At 44.5% G+C, this 20,332-nt stretch overlaps 1 protein-coding gene across 2 annotated transcripts in view; it reads right to left on the reverse strand.

The window, feature by feature from the left end:
• Nucleotides 1-2,705: 2,705 nt before the first annotated feature.
• The window catches only part of LOC117900497, a 28,623-nt gene continuing 10,996 nt past the window's right edge, over nt 2,706-20,332 (reverse strand). For both annotated transcript variants that reach the window (XM_034810887.1, XM_034810886.1), the window contains exon 2: nt 2,706-7,552. In XM_034810887.1, the coding sequence (XP_034666778.1) occupies nt 4,454-7,120 (2,667 nt within the window). In that variant the 5' untranslated portion in view covers nt 7,121-7,552 and the 3' untranslated portion in view covers nt 2,706-4,453. The remainder of the gene's footprint in view (nt 7,553-20,332) is intronic.

The raw sequence follows: 20,332 nt of genomic DNA on the forward strand, positions 1-20,332 counted from the left end.
AGTGAAGCGAGAGTTTTGTATATTTGTCCGTGTGGTTTTCTTCGTTCTTCTTTGGGTACGTGGTTTATCTTTTATGATACCCTCGAAGGGGCTCCTCTGGATCGTAGAGTTGGCACGCCTGTTGTCCGATCAGATATTAAACTATTGTAGAAAATATCTATCCGTTTCATTGCACTTTCGAAATAAAAACAAGAGCAGCAATTGTTACGATGGCCATTCCAGGGTATTCAAAACTTCTCTCTCTCTCTCTCTTTTCTCTCTGCTACTATTTTTGGTTTCTTTTTATAAATTTCGCATGCCCGAATGGCTGGCAGTGGGTGGGGCGCTTGACTGCCTTGCCCGAGGCATATGTTGGGCAAAGTCGTTAAACAGAGAGGGCGCCCACCATCGCCGCAATGTGTGCAACATAAAAGTGCGACGAGGCACCTGACGAGGCCACAATGGCGGAGGCTTCATTAGAGATCACCTGTGGGTATGTGTGGAAGGACGGGGGGCGAGATGGAGCTGTACACGTTTTGCATTTTTGGTTATTTGCACAGGCGGCCCAACGTCACGTATCCGTAATAAAGTTGAACAAATAAAATTCACTTTCCTTCGCCGCGGAGAAAAGTTCTAATTTTTCTTTTTTGTGCTCCTCAGCACAGTATCTATCTTCCGCTCCATATGCCCCACCACTGCCCTGTTCTGTTTTTGTTTGGCTTTTGTTGGGCTTCAGTTGCAACCTAAATTTCATTTGAGGCACAAAACTTGTTTAGTTGGCAAACTTTGCGCGTCGTCAATAAGGCTTTTGGCGGGGCTGGGCGGGGCACAACAGAGGGGAGATGTTGGGAGACTATGGAATTAGAGACTATGGGTCTGAGGAGTGTTTCAGCAGACAGTTTTGGCATAGCCGCACGCCATGATATAATCTCGTACTGTGCCCGCCGTATTTATTACGCGCTACCCAACAACTCCCACCCACTCGCCCCACACACAACAGAACTTTGAACCCACCACACAGGCACAGACAGACAGACAGACACACACATAAATACTGGGACTGAGAAGGTAGGTCGAGGTTCTGTCGTCGCCATAACGTAGATGGGGTGGAGGTTACCTAGTTTTTTGGCAATCGGCATCTACAATTTGCTATGAAATATGCTCAAGCAAATGAGTAGCAGAATGGAAGCTACTCCTGGGTAAATATAGATGTACGGCAGCTTGCAATTTGGAGAGCTTTAAGGCAATGCAAGCAACAAATCGAAACTCTTTAATATAAAAAGCATAAATCAAAATAACAACAGCAAATAAATATTAATAATTATATTTATTTTTGTTTTATTCTCGTGCATATTTTGGTTTCTCCTCCTTCAAAAGTTATCACCACTAATCCCCTTAGCACACATCTAATTTTGTTCTGAAAGAGATTAATACGAACAGCTAGAATGGCAAAACTTAATCAGTTTAAATCGAAAACTAAAATCCGGGCCAAACTTTAATCAGATCAGACACCTGTAAATGCTTAGGGTATATCCGCTTCGTGCTAATGAACATCTCCGCCCGTCCCACGATTACCCGTATCGATTCACGAGTTTAGGCCACAGCTTGTGTCTGTCCGTGTGTGGTTACCTCCGTTTCAATGTGTGTGTTTGTTTGTGTGGGGGCCAAGCTGAGGTAAGGTTGAGCATGGGTTCGGGGTCCGGGCTCAAATGCATAATTGGCGATTAGACGATTGGCCCTAATATGCCAAAGCGCTGCAGCGAATAACAAGAGAAGCGCAGCAGCTTTTGGCCTCAGCGTTGAACAGCATTCGAATGGCCAACTAATTGGGTCAGGCGCCTGCTTCTGGGCAAAATCCCCATCGGAATGTTACCTACCTTTGGATCTGTGTGGGAAGAGGAAACCATTTCGGGTTAAAAGTAATGACAATGGTTTATGTTTTTTTTTCTTTCGTTTATATATAGATATATATAATGTTTATATATATTTCCTTTTTGCTTTGTTGTTCATTCAGTTGCTTTCATGCATTCAATGCTCGCCTTTTGTCTGCGGGCTCTCCACTCTCTCTCTCCCACTCCCACTCCCACCTTACTTTCGGTGTGCCTTTCTCTTTCCTTCGTTATCGTGCCATCTCTCTTGTTCATTCGGTTGATAAGTGTACACATCTATAGACTATGTATATATACTATATGTATGTAGGTATATATTATACAATACATAATACATAAGTTCAACTTAAATGCTATGGTTCTTTCTTGCTCTCTTGTTCAAGATTACTTCTCGGTGTGAGTGTGTGTATCTGTGTGTGTGTTCTACTGTTTGCTGGAGAGTCCTTTGAAGACTCCTTCGCTCATTTAGATGCAAAGAAAAAAGTCTTTGGTTTACCTTAAAAATATCATTTCTTTTTCATTATTTTTTTTTGTTCAATGTTTTTCTTGTTTCCGCTTAAATTGTAAGTCTTAGCACATACGGGCAATTAATATCGTGTGGATACGCTTTAAACTGTTACAGGGACAAACTGCATTACCTCTATATGTATATGTCTATACATGTATGTGTGTGTGTGTGTGTATCTATGTGGGCGACTGTGTGTGTGGTGTACCTGTGATATGTGTTCTGTGTACTTTGAGTACAATTTACATATGCTCATTTACGTATGAATTTGATGATGAATACTCTCCACTTTGTTTTTCTTGGATGCGCTTTTTTGTTTACTTTTTGTTGTACGGCTTTTATTTGTTCTACAATTTCGCTCGATTCGATTTTACAATTGTTCTAAGCTTACGGGGGAAATTCACACAAATTCTGCTTGTATTATTTTTCGCTTTTTCTTCCTTTCTTTTTTGTTTGTTTATGGGACAGCAGTAAATCAACTTTTGGGCTGGAATTTCTCTTTGCAATTACTGTTTAAATCGTCCTAATTTGATTAGGGGGCAACTTTCTTCTGGGCAGTAGAATGGGGTCAAGCTATTCAGCAAGTACATTCAAATTTCATTTAGTCCTTGGGTCGAGCAAATTGGAATCCTGTCAAGCTGTCAGCCAGTGTCGGAGAGTGCTACATAAATTTGTGGATTTCAAAATAGAATTCCAACAGATTTTTTAGCCAAGATTTAAGGCAAAAGGGAAAGGGAATGCTTTGCTTACGAGTTGGGGAAACTTCTTTACAATAAGTTTTGAATTGGAAGGTTTAACTGCGTTGAATATTTCGTTTAATGCATTTTATTTTTATTTCTTTGCCTCATGGGGTCTTTTATGCACAGTTCGCAAATAAATTGCACTAAAACTTTTATGAGATTTTAAATGTGTTCTATGACATTTTTTAATGGTTTAAAAACTATATTTTTGATAGAGAAAACTGAGTGAGGACTTCCTGAGATATGTAGGTCTAGGTATTTGTTTCAATTCTTCATCCTTCTCCCCTTTCTCGCCAATAAATACATAAATTCTGAAAACTTTTAACCTAAATTTCCCTTTCATAAAAAGTTGATTTACTGCTTTTGGGTTTCGTTTTTAGCCTATCTTTTCTAACAGAAATACACAGATTTTTAACCATCAAGTTGGATCAAGTAATTGGCTTTCTTTTTTTTATCTATTGGCATATCTAATATTTACATTTAGTTGATGGTTTATATATATACTTTACCATATACATATATATAAGAGTATGTGTATGAGTGTTTATTATACAAATGTTGAGCTCAAATTGGGTTTGCGGATTTACGTTTCTTGGGTGAAAGGAGGTGGTTCTCTATGATGGAGTCTGGCTATCTCCATATTTATATATTTAACTATCTGAAAAAACTTTGAAATGACTTACACACATACACACACAGACATATACACATACATATACGCCTATATTCATATTTCCGTATATATGTAGATTTAGTTACATTTACAAATGGGGATTTTGACAATTTACTTGATTTATGTTTCGTTTTTTTCGTTTACTTTAAATTTATCTGCAAGGAATCCATTCCATATATTTTGGTTTATTTTCGAGGGATATGCGGGGAGTTGAGAGCAATCCGTTTTTGGGGGTAGACAAACTGGTAAGTATGTACATGCTGTCGCTTAAGTGTAGTTATGCTTAGGTTTTTAGTTCGTACAGTTACAAATATTAGTTAGTTAGTGAGTTATTTAGTCACTCGCCTAGGAAAGTATACGTTAGTGTGTAGTGCAGTTGATTTCGCTTTAGCCTTCCTCCGGTTTCTCGTTGAACTCCTCTTTTGCTTTCGGCAATTATTATCTTCATTCGCATTATCTTTTTTGTCAGACACTATCACAAACAGTTCGCTTGCACAAAAGTCATCGCTTCGCCTAGGATCAGAGCTATCTATGCATCTCTCTTACGAGTATTTTGTAGAGCTATATCTTTTTATTCTGTTAAGTTTAGTCAGTTCTTTCTGGGTTTTCCGTCCATCCTCTCAGCGGGGGCTCAGCGTTCTGCCTCTCTGCCTCTGTGGATCTTGGCCTAGACATCGGTGCCGCATCCCTCCTGGTAGCCCTCGTCCGGGGAGTTGCGACTGCTGCTGATGAGGGCCCGCTTCAGTGCCGTTACGGGTGGCAGCACCGGCACGCCACCCTTCTGCCACACCCGTATCGTCTTGGCATTGATGGGCTGCCCATTGGGCAGAATTGAGCAGGAACTGGAGCCGGGCACCGGCGCCGCCATGGCCGGTATGGGGGAGGACCTTGAACTGTTGCCTCCTCCGTCGTGCAGGCGTGGCAGCGTGCGACTGCTGAAATGGGGACTGCTGCCAGCGGAGCCGCCGGCGCTGCCCCCAGCTCCATGCTGGTGATTCAGGGTGGAGGTCAACTGCTGCTGGAGCTGCTGCAGGGGATGCATCTGCAGCTGGTGATTGTGCTGATGCTCCGCCCCTGGCACCAGTGGCAGGCCATAGTCGTTCGGATAGCCGGAGGAGGAGCCCCCCGAGAGATTTGTCGTGGCTGTGGATGTGGTCGATGCAGCTCCCGCTCCTCCAGTACCACCTGGAGTACCCCCACCCTGCTGCAGGTGGGATCTGGGGAAGGTCTTGCTGAAGTAGTCCGTGGCCGCCGAGCGCTCGTGGAGATCGTACAGTTGACTGGAGTCGATGATGGGCGTCTTGTCCGTGTAGCGCTTCATGAAGAGATCGTCCGCTGAGCTGGTGCCCACCGGAGCAGCGTGCTCCCACAGTCCCGAGGGGTACAGAGAGTCGCAGCCATTGGCGCGGCTGTATTCCCCACTGCCACCACCTCCAACGCCACCCACAATGGGTATCTTGAGGTCGGCAAACTCGTCGCTGCCAAAGCGCTTCGTGTCGTTGATCAGATCGGGATTGTTGCCACCATTTCCGGAGCCAGTGGGCGAGATGAAGCATGAGGCCGTGGAGAGCACACTCCCAGCATTGTCGTATCCCTGCGTGGAGTAGGGCAGATCCGTGAGTCGAGGCGGCTTCTGCACGGGATTGGCACTGCGCTCGTGACTGGCGACATGTGAGCCTCTCCCGCTACTCTTCCGCTCCAGAGTGCCAGCCTGATTCATGCCTCCATCGATGCAGTTGGCCACAGCTCCATTGGCTATGACAACGCCTCCGATGCTGCCATTTCCCGTCACCGGCTGCGTCTTGTTCGTGATGGAATTCTGGTGGTTCACCGAGGTGATCACCTCCATGTGGTTGGGCGTCTTGCTGTCGACATACGGCTGTCGCTTCACGCGCAGCAACAGGCACATTACCACGCCCAGGGCGAACACAATGAGGGCCACCAGAGCCGCACTCAGACCAACGATCTGTCCACTGCCCAGGGATGCCATTCCAGCTGCTCTCATGCTCACGTGGAGCGTGAAGTTGGCCTCGGCACTGCCGGCCCTGTTCTCCGCAACGCAGTAGAACTCGCTGGAGTCCGTCTCCTGGGCATTGGTGAGCACCAGACGCGACCGCTTCTCGAATCCACCGCCTCCCTCCAGATGCTCGAGCATGTGAATGCGCTGGTAGGCTGTGAAGGCGCTGTTATTGGCCAGGAGTCGCCCATTCCAGTACCAGTTGATGTTGGCTGCCGGCACGGCCCTGGCGCGACAGGTGATCGATGCATTCTCACCCATGGCCGCCTCCACATAGTGGGAGATGGGCAACATCTCGGGGCGGCAGGCAAACTCATCCACATTCAGGTCGGCAAAGCTCCGATCGATGATCCGCTCGGGTCCACCGGAACACATGGGCGCCACTGGATAGGGAATGTTCCGCTGCATCAGCCAGAGCTTGGTGTCCCGCAGGCGGCAGTCGCAGAGCCAGGGGTTGTCGTGCAGCTCGATGCCGTGGAGGCGACTCAATGTCTCGATGGTCTTGGGCAGGAGCTCGCTCAGCTTGTTGCCATTCAAGCGGAGCAGGGTGAGTCCTTGCAGGCCGCTGAAAGCCTGGGCGGAGATGGTCTGTATGTCGCAGTGGGAGAGGTCCAGTTTGTGGAGGGAGGGCGTGTTCCCAAAGGCCTGGCTCTCGATCTTGTGGATGTGATTGGAGGCCAGGGTCAGCTCTCTGAGCGAGGAGATGTAACCCAGAGCAAGGCTGGGCACCGTCACCAGCAGATTGTGTGAGAGATCGAGTTCCACCAGATTGGTCAGCCCCTTGAAGGTCTCCCTCTCGATCTCCCCGATCTTGCAGTTGCGCAGATAAAGCTTCTGCAGATTCAGAAGGTTGGCCCGAATGAACTGCTCGTTGGAGAGGGTCTGCAGCTTGTTGCCGGACATGTCCAGCACCTGCGTGTTCGTGTCGATGTGCTCGGGTATCTGGATGAGGTGCCGATCGATGCACTCCACCGTCTGCTTGCCGCCCTTCCACTTGCAGGCGCACACCGTCTGGCAGGTGCTCTGCGCTGGATTCGTATCCAGATCGGGATGCGGGTTGTGTGGAAAATGCTGATTGGGTGGCATATAGCCATCCTCTGTCATGGGCTGACTGTCCGCCACGGAGTAGACCTCATTCTGCTGTGCAGATGTGGATGTCCGATAGTGTCCCGAGGATGAACTGCCACCCGATGTGGAGGATGGAGATCCACTGCCTCCTCCACCTCCTCCTCCATTTGCATACAAAGTCAGCTGATTGTAGCGATTGCCTAGGATGATCGAGGGCAGCACTAGTATAAGGAATCCTCGGATAAGCATTGTAGGGGCTTCTCTTGATCCTTGATCCTCGTTAAAGTCTTGGTTCTTTGAGCGGTTCTAGGCTGTGGCCTAGTCTATATACAGCTCTGATATCATGGGGGCTTTCGATATGCGATTATGGTAACTTCTTTGTAATGATTATTATTTGATTCTTTGATATTTCAAGATATGTCTGGTTCTCTTCAGTTTCAACTTTTACTTTTCTTTATGCTTTCGCTGTTTGTCATGCTTTATTTTTTGTTTTTAATTATGATATGGAAACTTGCTTAGTGGTCAAGCGGAAAATTGATTAATTACCCATGCCCGGGCCACTCTCTGAGTTGTTGGGTTAGTTTTTGCGTAGATTTTCATGTTTTGCCGTAATTAGCGACCACCGACCGACCGACCGGCCCAGACCCAATGTTATTTATAGGGCTAGACCCGAAAAGCACACTCACACACAAAACGACACACACTTCTCCCCTTGTGAATGGATGATAATCGTATTTTTTGCCACTGAATTTCCTATTTCTCCTACGCAACTTTTGCTCTCTCTCTCCTTCTTTCTTTTTTTTGCTTTTGCTTTTTTTTGTGGGTATATTTTGCCTTCACAATTTTCTTTTTCTTTATTTTTTTTGCTTTGAGGATTTTTCCCACAAAATTTCTGCTTCTTATTATGTGTGTTGGGGTTTCGTTTTCGTTTGTTGTTTCTTTTTGCTGAGGTTAGCGTTTTTTGCCACGCAAAGCTTTAATTCGGAGTCGCGTTTTTCCTGGCGTTACGTCGGTTACGTCCGCATCCGTCCCGAAGTCCGCACCGAGCAGGCAGCGTAGTCCCGTTACGGCCGCAATCAGAACAGTAAAAACGATAGAACGAACCTCGGTCCAAATTCAAATTTACACACGAGTCCCGCTAATCGCGTGGACATTACACGGCAGCGGGGTGGCTGTGGGCTGGGGGTTGTTTCGGCGTGCGAGGGTCGCGTAATGAGTTTTCCAGCATTCAAATTGCCATCGATTGCGCTCGCTCTCACTCTCATTCAACTGTTTTCACTGCACATTTAACTTGATTATTGGCTGCCTTCAATCATCATCAGCATCTTCATCATCATCATCCTCGTGGCGATGGCACACATATATGAGCGTATGACGGCGTTTCGGCTTTTATCGAGACACGCGGCGCAACTACCCAACCAACCGCTCGGCAGTGTTCATCGACTTGAACTGAGCAAATGCTGGTGCTGGAGCTTGGAGCTCGCTGAAAGTCGCTTCGCCGTTTTTCGATGGCCACTCGGCAGGCCGAAGAGACTCTCCGTCGGAAGCTAGTGGGTCGTGTGGGTTCTGTGTCTGTTCGTTTTTGGGTGTAATCAAGGGGGGTGGTTGTGCTGCTGAGGGGTTCGGTGTGTGTGTCGCTGGAGAGAGAGCAGGTTTCAGAGAGAGAGCAAGAACTCTGGCCATGATTGCTTCAGAGATTTTTGTTGCCTTAACCGTTTCGACTTCTCAACATTACAGGCTCAGCAACATTTGAGCCTGGCAGCATGCTGCATGCAACATGTGGCCGCAATCAGAAAAAGGATTAAGTTTCCTACATGTGTGCCACGGCAAATCGTACTAAGAGTGGGCCAAAATTGTTTAAATAAAGCTTTACGTTGATATAAATACACTTTACGGTGGGTTTATGCGTGGGCAGATCTCATGACATCATTCTAATTAAATTAATTGGGTACGTCTTTGCTGACTTAAATTTGTTTCTATTTTAGTACGAGGATGCGATGAAAGTTAATCTCACAGGAGGATTATTTCCGCCTCCATGTTGTGCGAAATTTACATTCACGAGAAATTGTCTTGCAATATGAAGAGATTATTTTGTTTGGCTATCTTTTTCCAGCTCTCCCTGGAATCTGTTTATAGATTTTGAGAATTATTAAACCATTTCAAACTAAACATTGGGAATGCATTTATTTATTTATTTATCTAGCCTTACACGGTAATTACAACTTGTGTAGCAATGCACATTTATTGAAATATTATCTTAGATATTTGCAAGTCACACTTCATTCTACAATTCCACTCTTTGGGTCTGTCTGCTTTTCGGTATCTCCATCTCAAGCTCGAGACAATCAACGATCAACCTACTCAGGCATGAAGCAGCCAGCAGCACCAAGTAAGATAAACCAACAACAAAAAGAAGGAAAAAATTAAAACACCAAAAAGTGGAAAAATAAGAAGAAAGAGAATTGCTTAGTTTGCAGCCGGCACGGCACGGCACAGCCACAGACGAAGAGGTGGCCAAAGCAGAGAGCTTCGAGAATCCATTCAGCTCTGCCCCTGTATTGACTGCGTCGCAATTTTTGCTTTGACCGAATGAGTCACATCCGCCAGATACACAAGTCCAAGCTCAAGTCAACGGCAACGGCAACTGCAAAGGCAAAGCCAAAGCGGACGGACTGAATGGGAATACGAATGAGAATCCGAATCTGAATGAATTCATTGCATCGTGTGCAGAAATTTCACAATTTGATGATTTTATTGCTTTGGTTTCGTCCATTGAAGATCGTCTCACATATGGTCTCATCTGCTGTTGCTGTGGGTTTATGTCCCACCATAAAGACTTTTCTTAGATGTGGCGAAAAAACTATCTACCAGATACACCGACTGGCTTTTAATGATTCCCGAGACTGGGAAAAGGGGCAAGGTGAGCACTAAACTAATTACCTCGGGGCATCATCATCAAGAAGTTGAAGAAGAAATAGCGTATAAGTTACTTCACCTGCGGACCACTCGAGGGCAGGTAGTTGCTTGGCTGGATCCACTCCACTCCACTCCACTCAGCGCGTAGCCGTCGCCGTCGGACGGTACATGATACTCTCCATGTCTTTTGGCCAGACAGGAAATGCTCTCTGTGTAAAATGTTCCCCTGTACTCTGCGCCTCTCCCCATTCCATCTCACATTATTATTTGTACCCTTTGAGGCGGTATTATGATTATGGCTAAACTCCAAAGACACATTCGGTTTTGTGGAAATATGTGTGCTCCCAATTAGCGCAAACACAAAGATTAGATATTATATATCCATCAAATGTGATCACTTATAATTGAAGCCGCACATGCACACATCTACCTGCAAGGGTATCTAAACCTTCGACTTGTCGCTTCCATGCCACTGTTGCATATGAATGAAATTGCATCGCTTCTTCAAGCTGCCGCTCGTCCAGATTTAGATTGCCTGAGAAGTTTTCGCAGCAAACTTGTTTACAGCCGGCAGAGAGACAGAGACAGCGAGGGATAGAGAGACGAAAAGCATACCATCAGCAGCATCATTGCATGGAAAATATAAAGTTGCTTTTGTTGTTCTGTCCTCTTTCAAGTGAAAAAACGCGATTGCATATGCTTGTTACACTCGAAGATACATTTTCGTGCATGGCCAAGAGATATGTACATTTCCAGTTCCATTTCCCTTAACCCACCCACACAAAAACGAGTAGGAACACGGCCGAAGGTGGATAGATACGAAACGAATAGTTGACTGAATAGAGCGAGAGACTGACTGAGTGAGTGAGAGAGGGGCACAACATCATAGACATTGATTAAGGTCAGTTATGATTGTGTGCTCGTATTGTTTTCTTTTTGGTTCGTTCGTTTGTTTGTTTTTTTTGTTGTTGTTTGCCATTTTTCTAAGCTCCGAAAAAGTGAAATCTCTTCTTGCGTGATTTTTTGTTGTTCGGTGGATTGTCAGGCACTCAGCCGAGCATGAATATTGCTTCAGGCAGAACTAAGTGCACAGAACTGAGGAAAGGCAAAAAGACTCTAAATAAGAAAAGGAGCTCCTAAAGTCTGGTTCATACAAACTATTTTCAGTTAGCTAACCGTTCAATCAGAGAAATGATGAGAAATCTGAGAGAAAAACTATTAAAATTACAGTATTCGAGTTACCGAAGTTCCACTGTAGAGTTCTTCTTCCTACTTCGTACCATACTGAATACTGGATAGTGAGCAAACCCCCAAGCACTGTATGTGGACACGCTTGACCGTCTTTGATGATCTTTTGCTACGCTCAGCGAAAGTAGAACTCGGCCACTATGCAAATATAAGACATTTACAGCGGAAGTTGTCCAGAAAAACGCTGATTGGTGGCATATGATCGACAGTTTTTCGGTTTCTTTTCTCTTTTGTTGTTGCAATTTATGATATTTTCTTTCTTAATACTTTGTGTCGGTGGACTCTCACTCCCACTCCCACTCGCGCGCCCCTCGCTACGCCTTCTTGCAGTTACAATTTGTTGACTTTCACATTTATCGTATGGGGTTCGGATGGGGTTTCTTTCCTTTAGCTGCTTCAGTACTCTTTGTACGCAACAATTAGCCGCAGGTAATTGGCCAAAAATGCTGTTTACGTTACGCTTTCTGCACTTGTCTGGGCTGTGGCTGTGGCTGTGGCAAGCAGCCTGCCGCTAATCTTCGACTCGAACAACTTCCGCCCGAGGCGAAACTGTACTTTTTACAGTGTAAATCGTAAAGTGTGCAATTAAAAATCACACAGAGCAGAGCAAATTCAGCAGCAGACGCTGAAGACGAGTCTAAAGTTGAAGTTGCATGACTTTGAGTTGTCTGTGGCAAAAATTCCTCACAAATTTTTGCGTTCATAATTTGAAAGCTCACCTGAGCAGCAACGCGGAGGTGGAAATGCGGCATCCAAGTAACCTTTGTGCTTGTAATGCTGCTCCTAATTGCCCTTAATTTATTTAACTTCAAGCTGTGCTCAGACTGGGCCGCAGACTCCGGCTCAACCTCCTTCCAAGTGTCAAGGGTTCGCTGCGTGTCCTTTTGGGTCACTTGGGACGTGGCCGGTCCTCTCCAATTTGAGCAAGTGTCCGTCGCCCACCGTACCAGCGTCCATCCCCATCGACGTCATCGGTTAGAACTCAAAAACAAACTTCAGCTTAAATTTCCAAAAGGTATTTGCAATTTGTCATGATTTTAGCAACGATTAAGGGAAGATTTCAGAGAAAAAGTGCCAAATTGTTGGAACATGATTAATTTTTGGGGAGTTTACTTTAACTAATTGCAGTTTTATGGGATTTTTAAGGGTTTGGGAGTTGTGGAAATTTGGTTGGTAAATTATTGTATTGCAAATTTTAATTTTCTTTCGAAAATAAATGGGTCAAAGAGTCACTTTCATTGCCAAAATATCTCTATCTGGATAGTTTGTATAGTTTAACAAGTTTCTAAACAGATGCAGTACAAACTTTCTGCTTACCAACTAACAAAAATCCAAGCAGATGATATATCATTTACATACAAGAAGAAAGCCATGAGTGAAACCCACTCTCCACTCTCTCCACACAATTAACACATTTCAAAGGGTATTCCATGTTCCTCGGAGTGGTTATGTCTGGATTTCCATTCCTCCTTTTCGCTTTTCGGCGCTTTTCGCTGTGGCAGTCAACATTTCAACGCGTCTCTGAGCTCAAGTCGAGAGATGGTTTACACGTAGATGGTAGATGGTAGATGTTAGATGGGAATGCTCGGCTGGGAGGGGTCACTAAACGCTCTAATTATTTTCGAACTGTTTGGATTTAAATGTCTCTCAGGCGTGCTGCAGCAGCCGCAGCAGCAGACACAGAGGCAGTGGCAACAACAGTATCAACAGTGGAAATCACTTTATCTTCATTTTGGGGCATTAAGCCGCTTAGTGCAGTCGTTGTCCTAGAACTGGTCTCTGGCCCCTGGGCTCCATCTAGGACCCACTCTCTGGGACCGTTTCTATTCAAACAGATTTGCGCTGCCAACGCTTTTTGGGGGGCATTTCCATGGAGCAGGGATTTTAAGTCCTGGGCAATTATTCACTGCGTCCAAATTAGGTAATTGCCCTTTAAAGAATCATTCTAATTATTTATGTTTATGTGTGGCCCGCAGTTGCTCTATGGACCCACCGTCCATCCCCCTATTACTGCCCCCAACTTGCATTGCATTTCAGTGGCATTGTCATCGGCCTGCCCCACTTGAGCATCCCTTCCCCACGACCCGCTCGTTGCTGTCGGGCGGGTGCCACGCTTGTTTGCGGCCTTGATTAATGGAGTCGTCCTGCGGCCGTCGCTCGGAGCAACCCAAAAACAATACCAACAATAAAGGATAGCCACTCACACCATCAATGCAGCGAGATTTTACATACTCTATTTGCTGGCATAAAAGTCTTGCTGTAAGCTCTCTTTTTGGCGCGATAGTTATTAGAGTAACAAAATATGTTCATTAGTTTATTTTATCTTTAACAATAACAAAGTTGCAGCGGGTATTCAGGGCAAGCTGGATATGAAAATATACAATTAAACGTATCTTAAATGCATTCCAAACTTCCTTTATGAGTAAACATTCCCCTTTAAAGTGTATACCACCGAGGGCAACAACAACAGCTCAACAGGCGTGCTCCGACTACGGACTTTGCTGCTCTCCGGCTGCTTGACTTGTTTTGTTTAGATTTATGTCAAATTGCTGGGGCCATGCGCGAGACGCAGCCAACAACGCAACGCAATCCGTGGGAATGGGCAACGGGGAGACACCGAGGGAAGGGTCACGTTGGGGCTGAAAGATGGGCGCTGTGAGATGGGACCTGGTAGCTGGTAGCTGGGAGCTGGGGTGGGCCATCCTCCGCTTTTAAGCTTTTCAATCAAATCGCGTTTAAGTGGTTTCCAGTTTTCGGCCCATGGGCGGGCGCTGGCGTCGCCACCATAATTGGGCGAAATTAATTGTTTGTCTAATCAGTTCATTGCATGCGGCCTCGGCGACAGCCTCGGCGGCGGCTACCCTGAGGGGCGGCCGCTTGGTCCATTGAACTGTGCGGCTAAAAGTCATCGAACACGCGTCAAAATCGATGTCCGTTACAGATATCGGTGGCGACAACCTCTTATTGTGCTGCGTAGATGCATAGAAGTTGTATCTAAACCTGGAATACTGCTTTAAGAATCAAGAATCGTTCATGTGCAGCCTTGAAGCTCTGATGTTGAAGCGATTTTGCTGTATGCTAAGGTCTTACAGAATTTTCATTATAAATTTAATTACCAGAAATATAACCCTTTTCATCTTATAATTAAAAAAGTTCCTTAAATACCGAAAATATTTGTTAAGATCTCATTGCATATTTTATCGACTTGTTTTAATTAAATTAAATTTAATCAATTAACGATAAATGGCTTAAAAGCTTTAGTCGTTTTTGTTTCGTTTCTGGTTTTGTCAAGCTGTTAATCGCATTTCATAAATACTTTTTCATATAATTACAATTACTGTTTTCAATAAATTCCTAGAGCTTTTTGCCATAATTTGATAAGAGAATCGACCAAGAAAATATATAAAAAGTTGTTACATTTTCTTGATGTTTCTTTTTGTTGCATTCTTTTTCAACCATTCTATTATTCTATACAATTTAATCATTGTATTTTTTCTTCATTTAAGTACATACATATATTCCGACATCTCCAGAAGAATGGACTGCTTGATGGAAACAAAAAGAAAACTGGCAACGTTGGTACACTTTAGCTCCCACTTCTCCACTATACTGTGATAATGTTTTTGAAGGGTTTAAAATCCATTTGCACAATAGGTTTATCGCTGAAGTAATTTTCCATTAATACATTAATGTCCAGACTCAGTGCGAAAGCCTTTATCAAGTTTTGGTCGAGATTACACCTGACAGTTTCAATCATCCGTTAAAAAGGGTTATAAACCAATTAGAATCACATTTATGCTGACAGCTTCCACACACATTCTGTGTGCCGCATCCCAATCGATTCTGTTGCAAATCCCTTAATCAATGCCATGGGCTTATCCCATTTAGCAATCACGATTTATATGTGTGCAGACAAAATCGGTCTCATTCATAGATGTGTCGTCATTAATTACTTAAACGGAAGTTACATTCCATCCGTTCGCTTCAGTCGTTCCATCCATTCATTCGGGCCTTTTAATTTTCTATGATTTATGCGTAATTTGCTCTCGAACCGAACCTGCTTGTCCATTTAAGTGACTTCCCCTGTTGCCTGTCCGCAGAACCTGAGGAGACATGTGCACCTGTGTCGGCCACATCCTGTGCACAAAACACCAACAAATAAACTTGAACAAAAATCAAAAAAAGAAACAGAATGGACGGAGAAGATAAAACTAAAGCACTCTAGATATTACGACTAAAAGATATCCTATATTAAGATTTTTTATGTAGAAGAAAATTATTTGATTTTGATAGGAAAAAGATTGAATTTAGATTTCATTAAAGTTCATCATAAAACTTCGGTGGAACTGGATCCAATTCCGTATTTTTATAGTTAACCTAAAGCTGCTCAAGATGTTTACTCTACACAGCATACCCTTCCTGCTCTAATGGGTGCAAAAATTCAGGTTTAACTAGACTTCACCTCACTACAGTCGCCAAAAGACCCTTGAGGCAAGAACGCAGCGGGAGAGTTGCCACGTCCAGGTCTCAGTTCTCAGGTCTCCCCCCTTAGGACGCACTCGCACAGGGGAGTTGGAGGTGAGACACCTGGGAGCTGGGTAAGCTCTGCCTCTGCCTCTGCCTCCTCCTCTGCTCTGCAGACGGGACAGGGCTCAGTCGCAGTCGCAGTCGCAGTGCCAGTGCCAGGTCCGGAGTTGGACTCAGCTCAGTCGCCTATTAAATGTCAATGGACTTCTGCATGAATGAGTTGTGTGACTTCTGCTTTGGCCCGGGTACGTCTGGGAACTGTTTTCTGTTCCACTTAGCATTTTGGTTTTGCCTTTTGAGAGCAATTCGAGCAGCATTTGGAGCAGCAGCTCCGCTCCGATGTTTGCTCTGTGTGGCACACACCACCCACACCCACACCCACACACAGACATAGTTTCATTTAAATTTCAATTGCCAAAAATAAATCTCCCTCTGGATCGACAACGCCGGAGGTGTGGGCCAGACCGGGCCTCCTGCTGCTAGTGCTGCTGCTTGTCTAGGAATTCAAGGAATAATTTTATTTATAGAACTTATTGAAATCTCCATGCAAAAGCGAGACTCACTTTCATGTGTCCAGGGTGGAGCAATTTCTTTTCCTCTTAATTAAAATGTACAGCCGCAAGTTCAACACTCGGTACGTGTCCATGCCCCATGGTCCCATGGTGGACTTTTGGGCGTGGGGCCATACATAATTTCTGGTGCGTCGAAGAGAAGTCGACAGGAGGCTACCGGAATAGCAAAAGATGAAACCCTAAACCCCAGGACTCATTATGTAATTCAGGCAGCACATTCTGAGGCTTATCAGAGGTTGTCTCGCAACTGTCAGAGATGTGAACGTGAGGCGATCGTGTTAGGCTTGAGAGTGTGTGCCATGATTGTAAAAAGCAATGACAATAGATTGGGCATGATGATTGTAAAATCATGCTAAAGTGATGTTTAAAGAGAAAAGACAGGATATTTTTAAGGAAAGTTGAGAAAAGAAGTGGAATAATGATTCTCATCTGAAAAATGCTACAACTGAAGTCGAAGTAAGAACGGCAAACTACAAACTGCCGGGTATCAAAATACTCAGCAGTAGGGGCAAACATTTGCTAAACATACTTTGACTCTTACATACATATAAAGAACTTTCCTATTTTGTTGCTGTTGAGCTTTATAGACAACATTTGGAGTCACGCTGCCATCTCCAGTTTCCACCTTCTGCTGCTGCTGTTTTGTTGGCCATTTAGTGGCTGCATTAAATCTTCAACTAAATATTAAACGATGTCTCCCACTCCGCCGCCTCCTCCACTCACACCCACCGACATAATAAAAGGTTGTGGCTTCAGTTTTATGCCACTTATTGTTGAGGGCGGTGTACTGTGTGGCTTTTGGGTGGTGGTGCTTCAGATTTTGAAGGCTTGTCGAGTAATAAACGGGTAGCCTCCCTAATCCCGGCAGCACAGTTGGAAATATTTTTCATTAGCATTAAGAGGCAATAGAAACGGGAAGAAAAAATGTATTCCCCTTCGAAAGGGAAAGAGTCCCCTGAACTTGCCACACATTTCCACGTGTCGAGCTGGTAAATCTTGCAGCTAAAGTTGATAAGGTTTCTTTCTCCCTTTTTTCCCTAGTTTGGTGTCTTATCTGCCAGTCGGATAGCTGCTCCACACATAAGTTTTCGTCAGCGCGTGTGTCTCTCTCTCCCTCTGTGCCTTTCCCTCTGTTTATGGCTACGTGTTTGGCAAACGGAAATGGCCAGATAGATACTATATATTATATGCACACACACATTATAGCTGAGGGAGAAGGGGAGATCTGTGATTTATACACCGCTGTTTAATGCCCTAACGACACTCATTAGAAACAATTGCGAGAAGTTTTAATTAAACATCGCCACCCATTTCCCGCATTTCTCAGATTCACTTCTTCTGGATGTTGTTGTTGTTGTTGTTCTCTGGGATTTCCATAAATGTTGCTCGCTCGGCCAGATCTTAGCAAAATTAGTCGTAATTATACTTTTTCACGCTCCAATTGCTCACTTCCGTTCGCTGCGAACAATTTTTTGGTTTTTACTTTTCGGTCCGCCTTTTTTTTCTCTTCGAAATAAAAAAATTGTTAGATTATTTCATAGCTGTAAGTGGAAAGGTCTAGCGTCTAGACCCAAGATCTGGCTGTGAAGTTGAGCGGAACGTAGCGTTTTTTGTTTGGGAGGTTGCTCAATGGAACAATTGAAGGGTTTCTGTGGTGTAGATTTCTGATGAATGAATCAATGGTTCGCCTTGAATGATTCGTACAATGATTCATGGGTAAGGTCTATATATGGACGGAGTAAGGGTTGGCTTATCGTTTGTATTGAATGCATCGTTGAGTTCCACTTCGCTTGGATCTTTTTTACCCTCTATAGAATGCAACTTCTCGTTTCTTCAACTAAATAAGTAATTAATTAGTTCTACAAGTTATCCCTGCACAGCAACCATGCACCTAATGTTGACTTGTAATGCCAAGAGAACGATCTGTGACACTCCAAGGCACAAGTACGAGTATCTTAAAGCACTCTCAGCCGCCAACTGTTTGTGACAAGTTTTCGGTGTAAACTCCATGTGACTTTCAACTACGAACAATATGGCAAACATATTATGGCCATTTGTTCTCAAGTGTATAACAGAAACACCCACAACAGCAGAGGACCTCCCTCGCTCCTCTCTGGCTTGCTGTGACAATCAACTGGAGGGAAATAAACTCCGCTGGGCAAGGATAACAAGAGCAATACACAGAGCCCCGTTTCCAGGACACCCAAGCCCAATCCCCCAGCATTCTGCATCCTCTTTGTGGACACAGCGTCGGAGGACTATGTTCAGAGAGCCAAGAGGCAGCGGCACGGGGTAGAGGTAGAGGCAGAGTCAGGCACCGAGTCGGGTCCTCTCTCTGTGTAAGCTGCCGCGATACTTTTGACTTCCTGCGGCAAAAACCGAGCAGCAACAACCAGAACATGAAGTAGGCTTAGGCTTCCAACTGCGAGAATTTTCCACTACCAAGAGCTGAGCTGAACTACGTTGGGATTGGGGCTGGGAATGGGTCTGGGTCTGGGTTTGGGTTTGGGTTTGGCACTGGGATTGGGATTGGGCGAGTGGCTGGATGTGGAAATGGAGCTGGGACTGAGTGTTTGGGGTAGCCTTGGGACGTGGGACTTTCTGTGCTCCACACGCCGCACAAAATTGCGGCTTTTTGCAGTGCAACAATGAGATACTTCAGAAAGAATTAGTTGCACTAAAAATTGCCAAAGTCGCACTGGACCGGGCCAGACTTTCACTCTCTCTTCCGAACCCGCTCTGGGCACAGCAGGCGGCACATGGGAAGCGGACACCAAACTGTGGACGGGGGCAACAGGAAGCGAGGACTGTTTTAGCGGTTTTTTGGCTGGACAGTTTTGTCTTCCCGGATTCTCCCTCTCTCTCTCACTCTCTCTGTCCCAGACTTTATACCCTAGTGCAGGGGATTATAATTTAGCCGAAAAGTTAGCAGAGCGCAGATGAAAGTTTTTCTCAAACATATTAAGGATGTATTTCGTTGATCACCTTCCAGAAAGTTGAATACGAGAGACATATATTTGGGGTGTTACGTGTGTCTGGTTGTTCAAGTTTTTAGACTGTTGTGAAATGGGGTGCTCTATTAAATGTTTTAAATATGAAATATGATTTTAAGAAAGTTTATTAAGATATACAAAAGGCTTTTCTTATTCTAGAATCGAATTTGTCCAATCCATGGTATAAATTATAGTATTTCCATTAACCATTATTACATTAGATACTAGTTCTAACTTTAATTAAGCTCTTTTCTCGGGAATAGTTACCCAATTAAATGAGATAAGTTCTTTTGTATCATTTCAGGGGTATTATTATCTTCGTCTCATTGGTGCCGGTATTTCGTTCGTGCTTTTTGTGGATATTCTTCATATTCTTTAGAGCATGAAGTGGCATTAGAATAAAGGCGACGTTTTTACGGTTGTCGGTCTGTAACCTCCACTCACAGCTTTCGCTTCTCTAGGCCCTACATTTTCCTTCTCTTTTGCTCTTCGACCTCAGTGCCGTCTGCCTCATCGGCCGCTCTCCCTCTCCGTTTATCCATGATGCCATCCCGCTCTTTCTCTTGGTGGAATTGTCGCTTTACATGGTCGTTTAGTTGGGACCCAAAAAACTTGCAATTGTCTTTCCCTCTTTAGCTCTCCCTTGCATTTCTCTTGTTCTCCATCTGTTGGCTTCGCTGTCTCTTTTTTCTGTTCTACTTCATCTTGTTTTCGGTGCTTCTTTGAAGGCCAACGCCAACATGCAATAGTTGTTGTGAGAGTTGTGGTTGGAGTTCTAGTTGAAGTTGCTGTTAAAGTTGTTGTTGTTGTTGTTGTTGCCGTAGTTGCAGTTAAAGTTGTTCCAGTTGTTATCTAACATGTTTAATTCAAGGCGAGTCGCTTGGAATTAACGAGAAGTTGTCATTTCTCGTGGCCAAGCATAACCGCGATGGGTTTTGACGTCACAGTAAGGGGTTGACAGGGCAGCGGTGATTGTCTCCTGCACAATGCACACGGCAAATTTAGCGTGAAATTTTACTTCATTTTTGCTTCTCTCTTTTTTTGGTTGTTTTGATTTCTGTTTGACGAAATAACTGTGATTACACTGCACCTTTGCTGGCAGCTTTCTTCTTCCTCTGCTCCAAGCTCCATCTTCGTGTCTGCTCTGTTTCACTGGGAAATGGCTGTCATTGGGCTTTTGCTTACATAAAACATGTCGCTTTGAT

The sequence above is a fragment of the Drosophila subobscura genome, chromosome U (genome assembly GCF_008121235.1).
Source record: "Drosophila subobscura isolate 14011-0131.10 chromosome U, UCBerk_Dsub_1.0, whole genome shotgun sequence".
Lineage (NCBI taxonomy): Eukaryota > Metazoa > Arthropoda > Insecta > Diptera > Drosophilidae > Drosophila > Drosophila subobscura.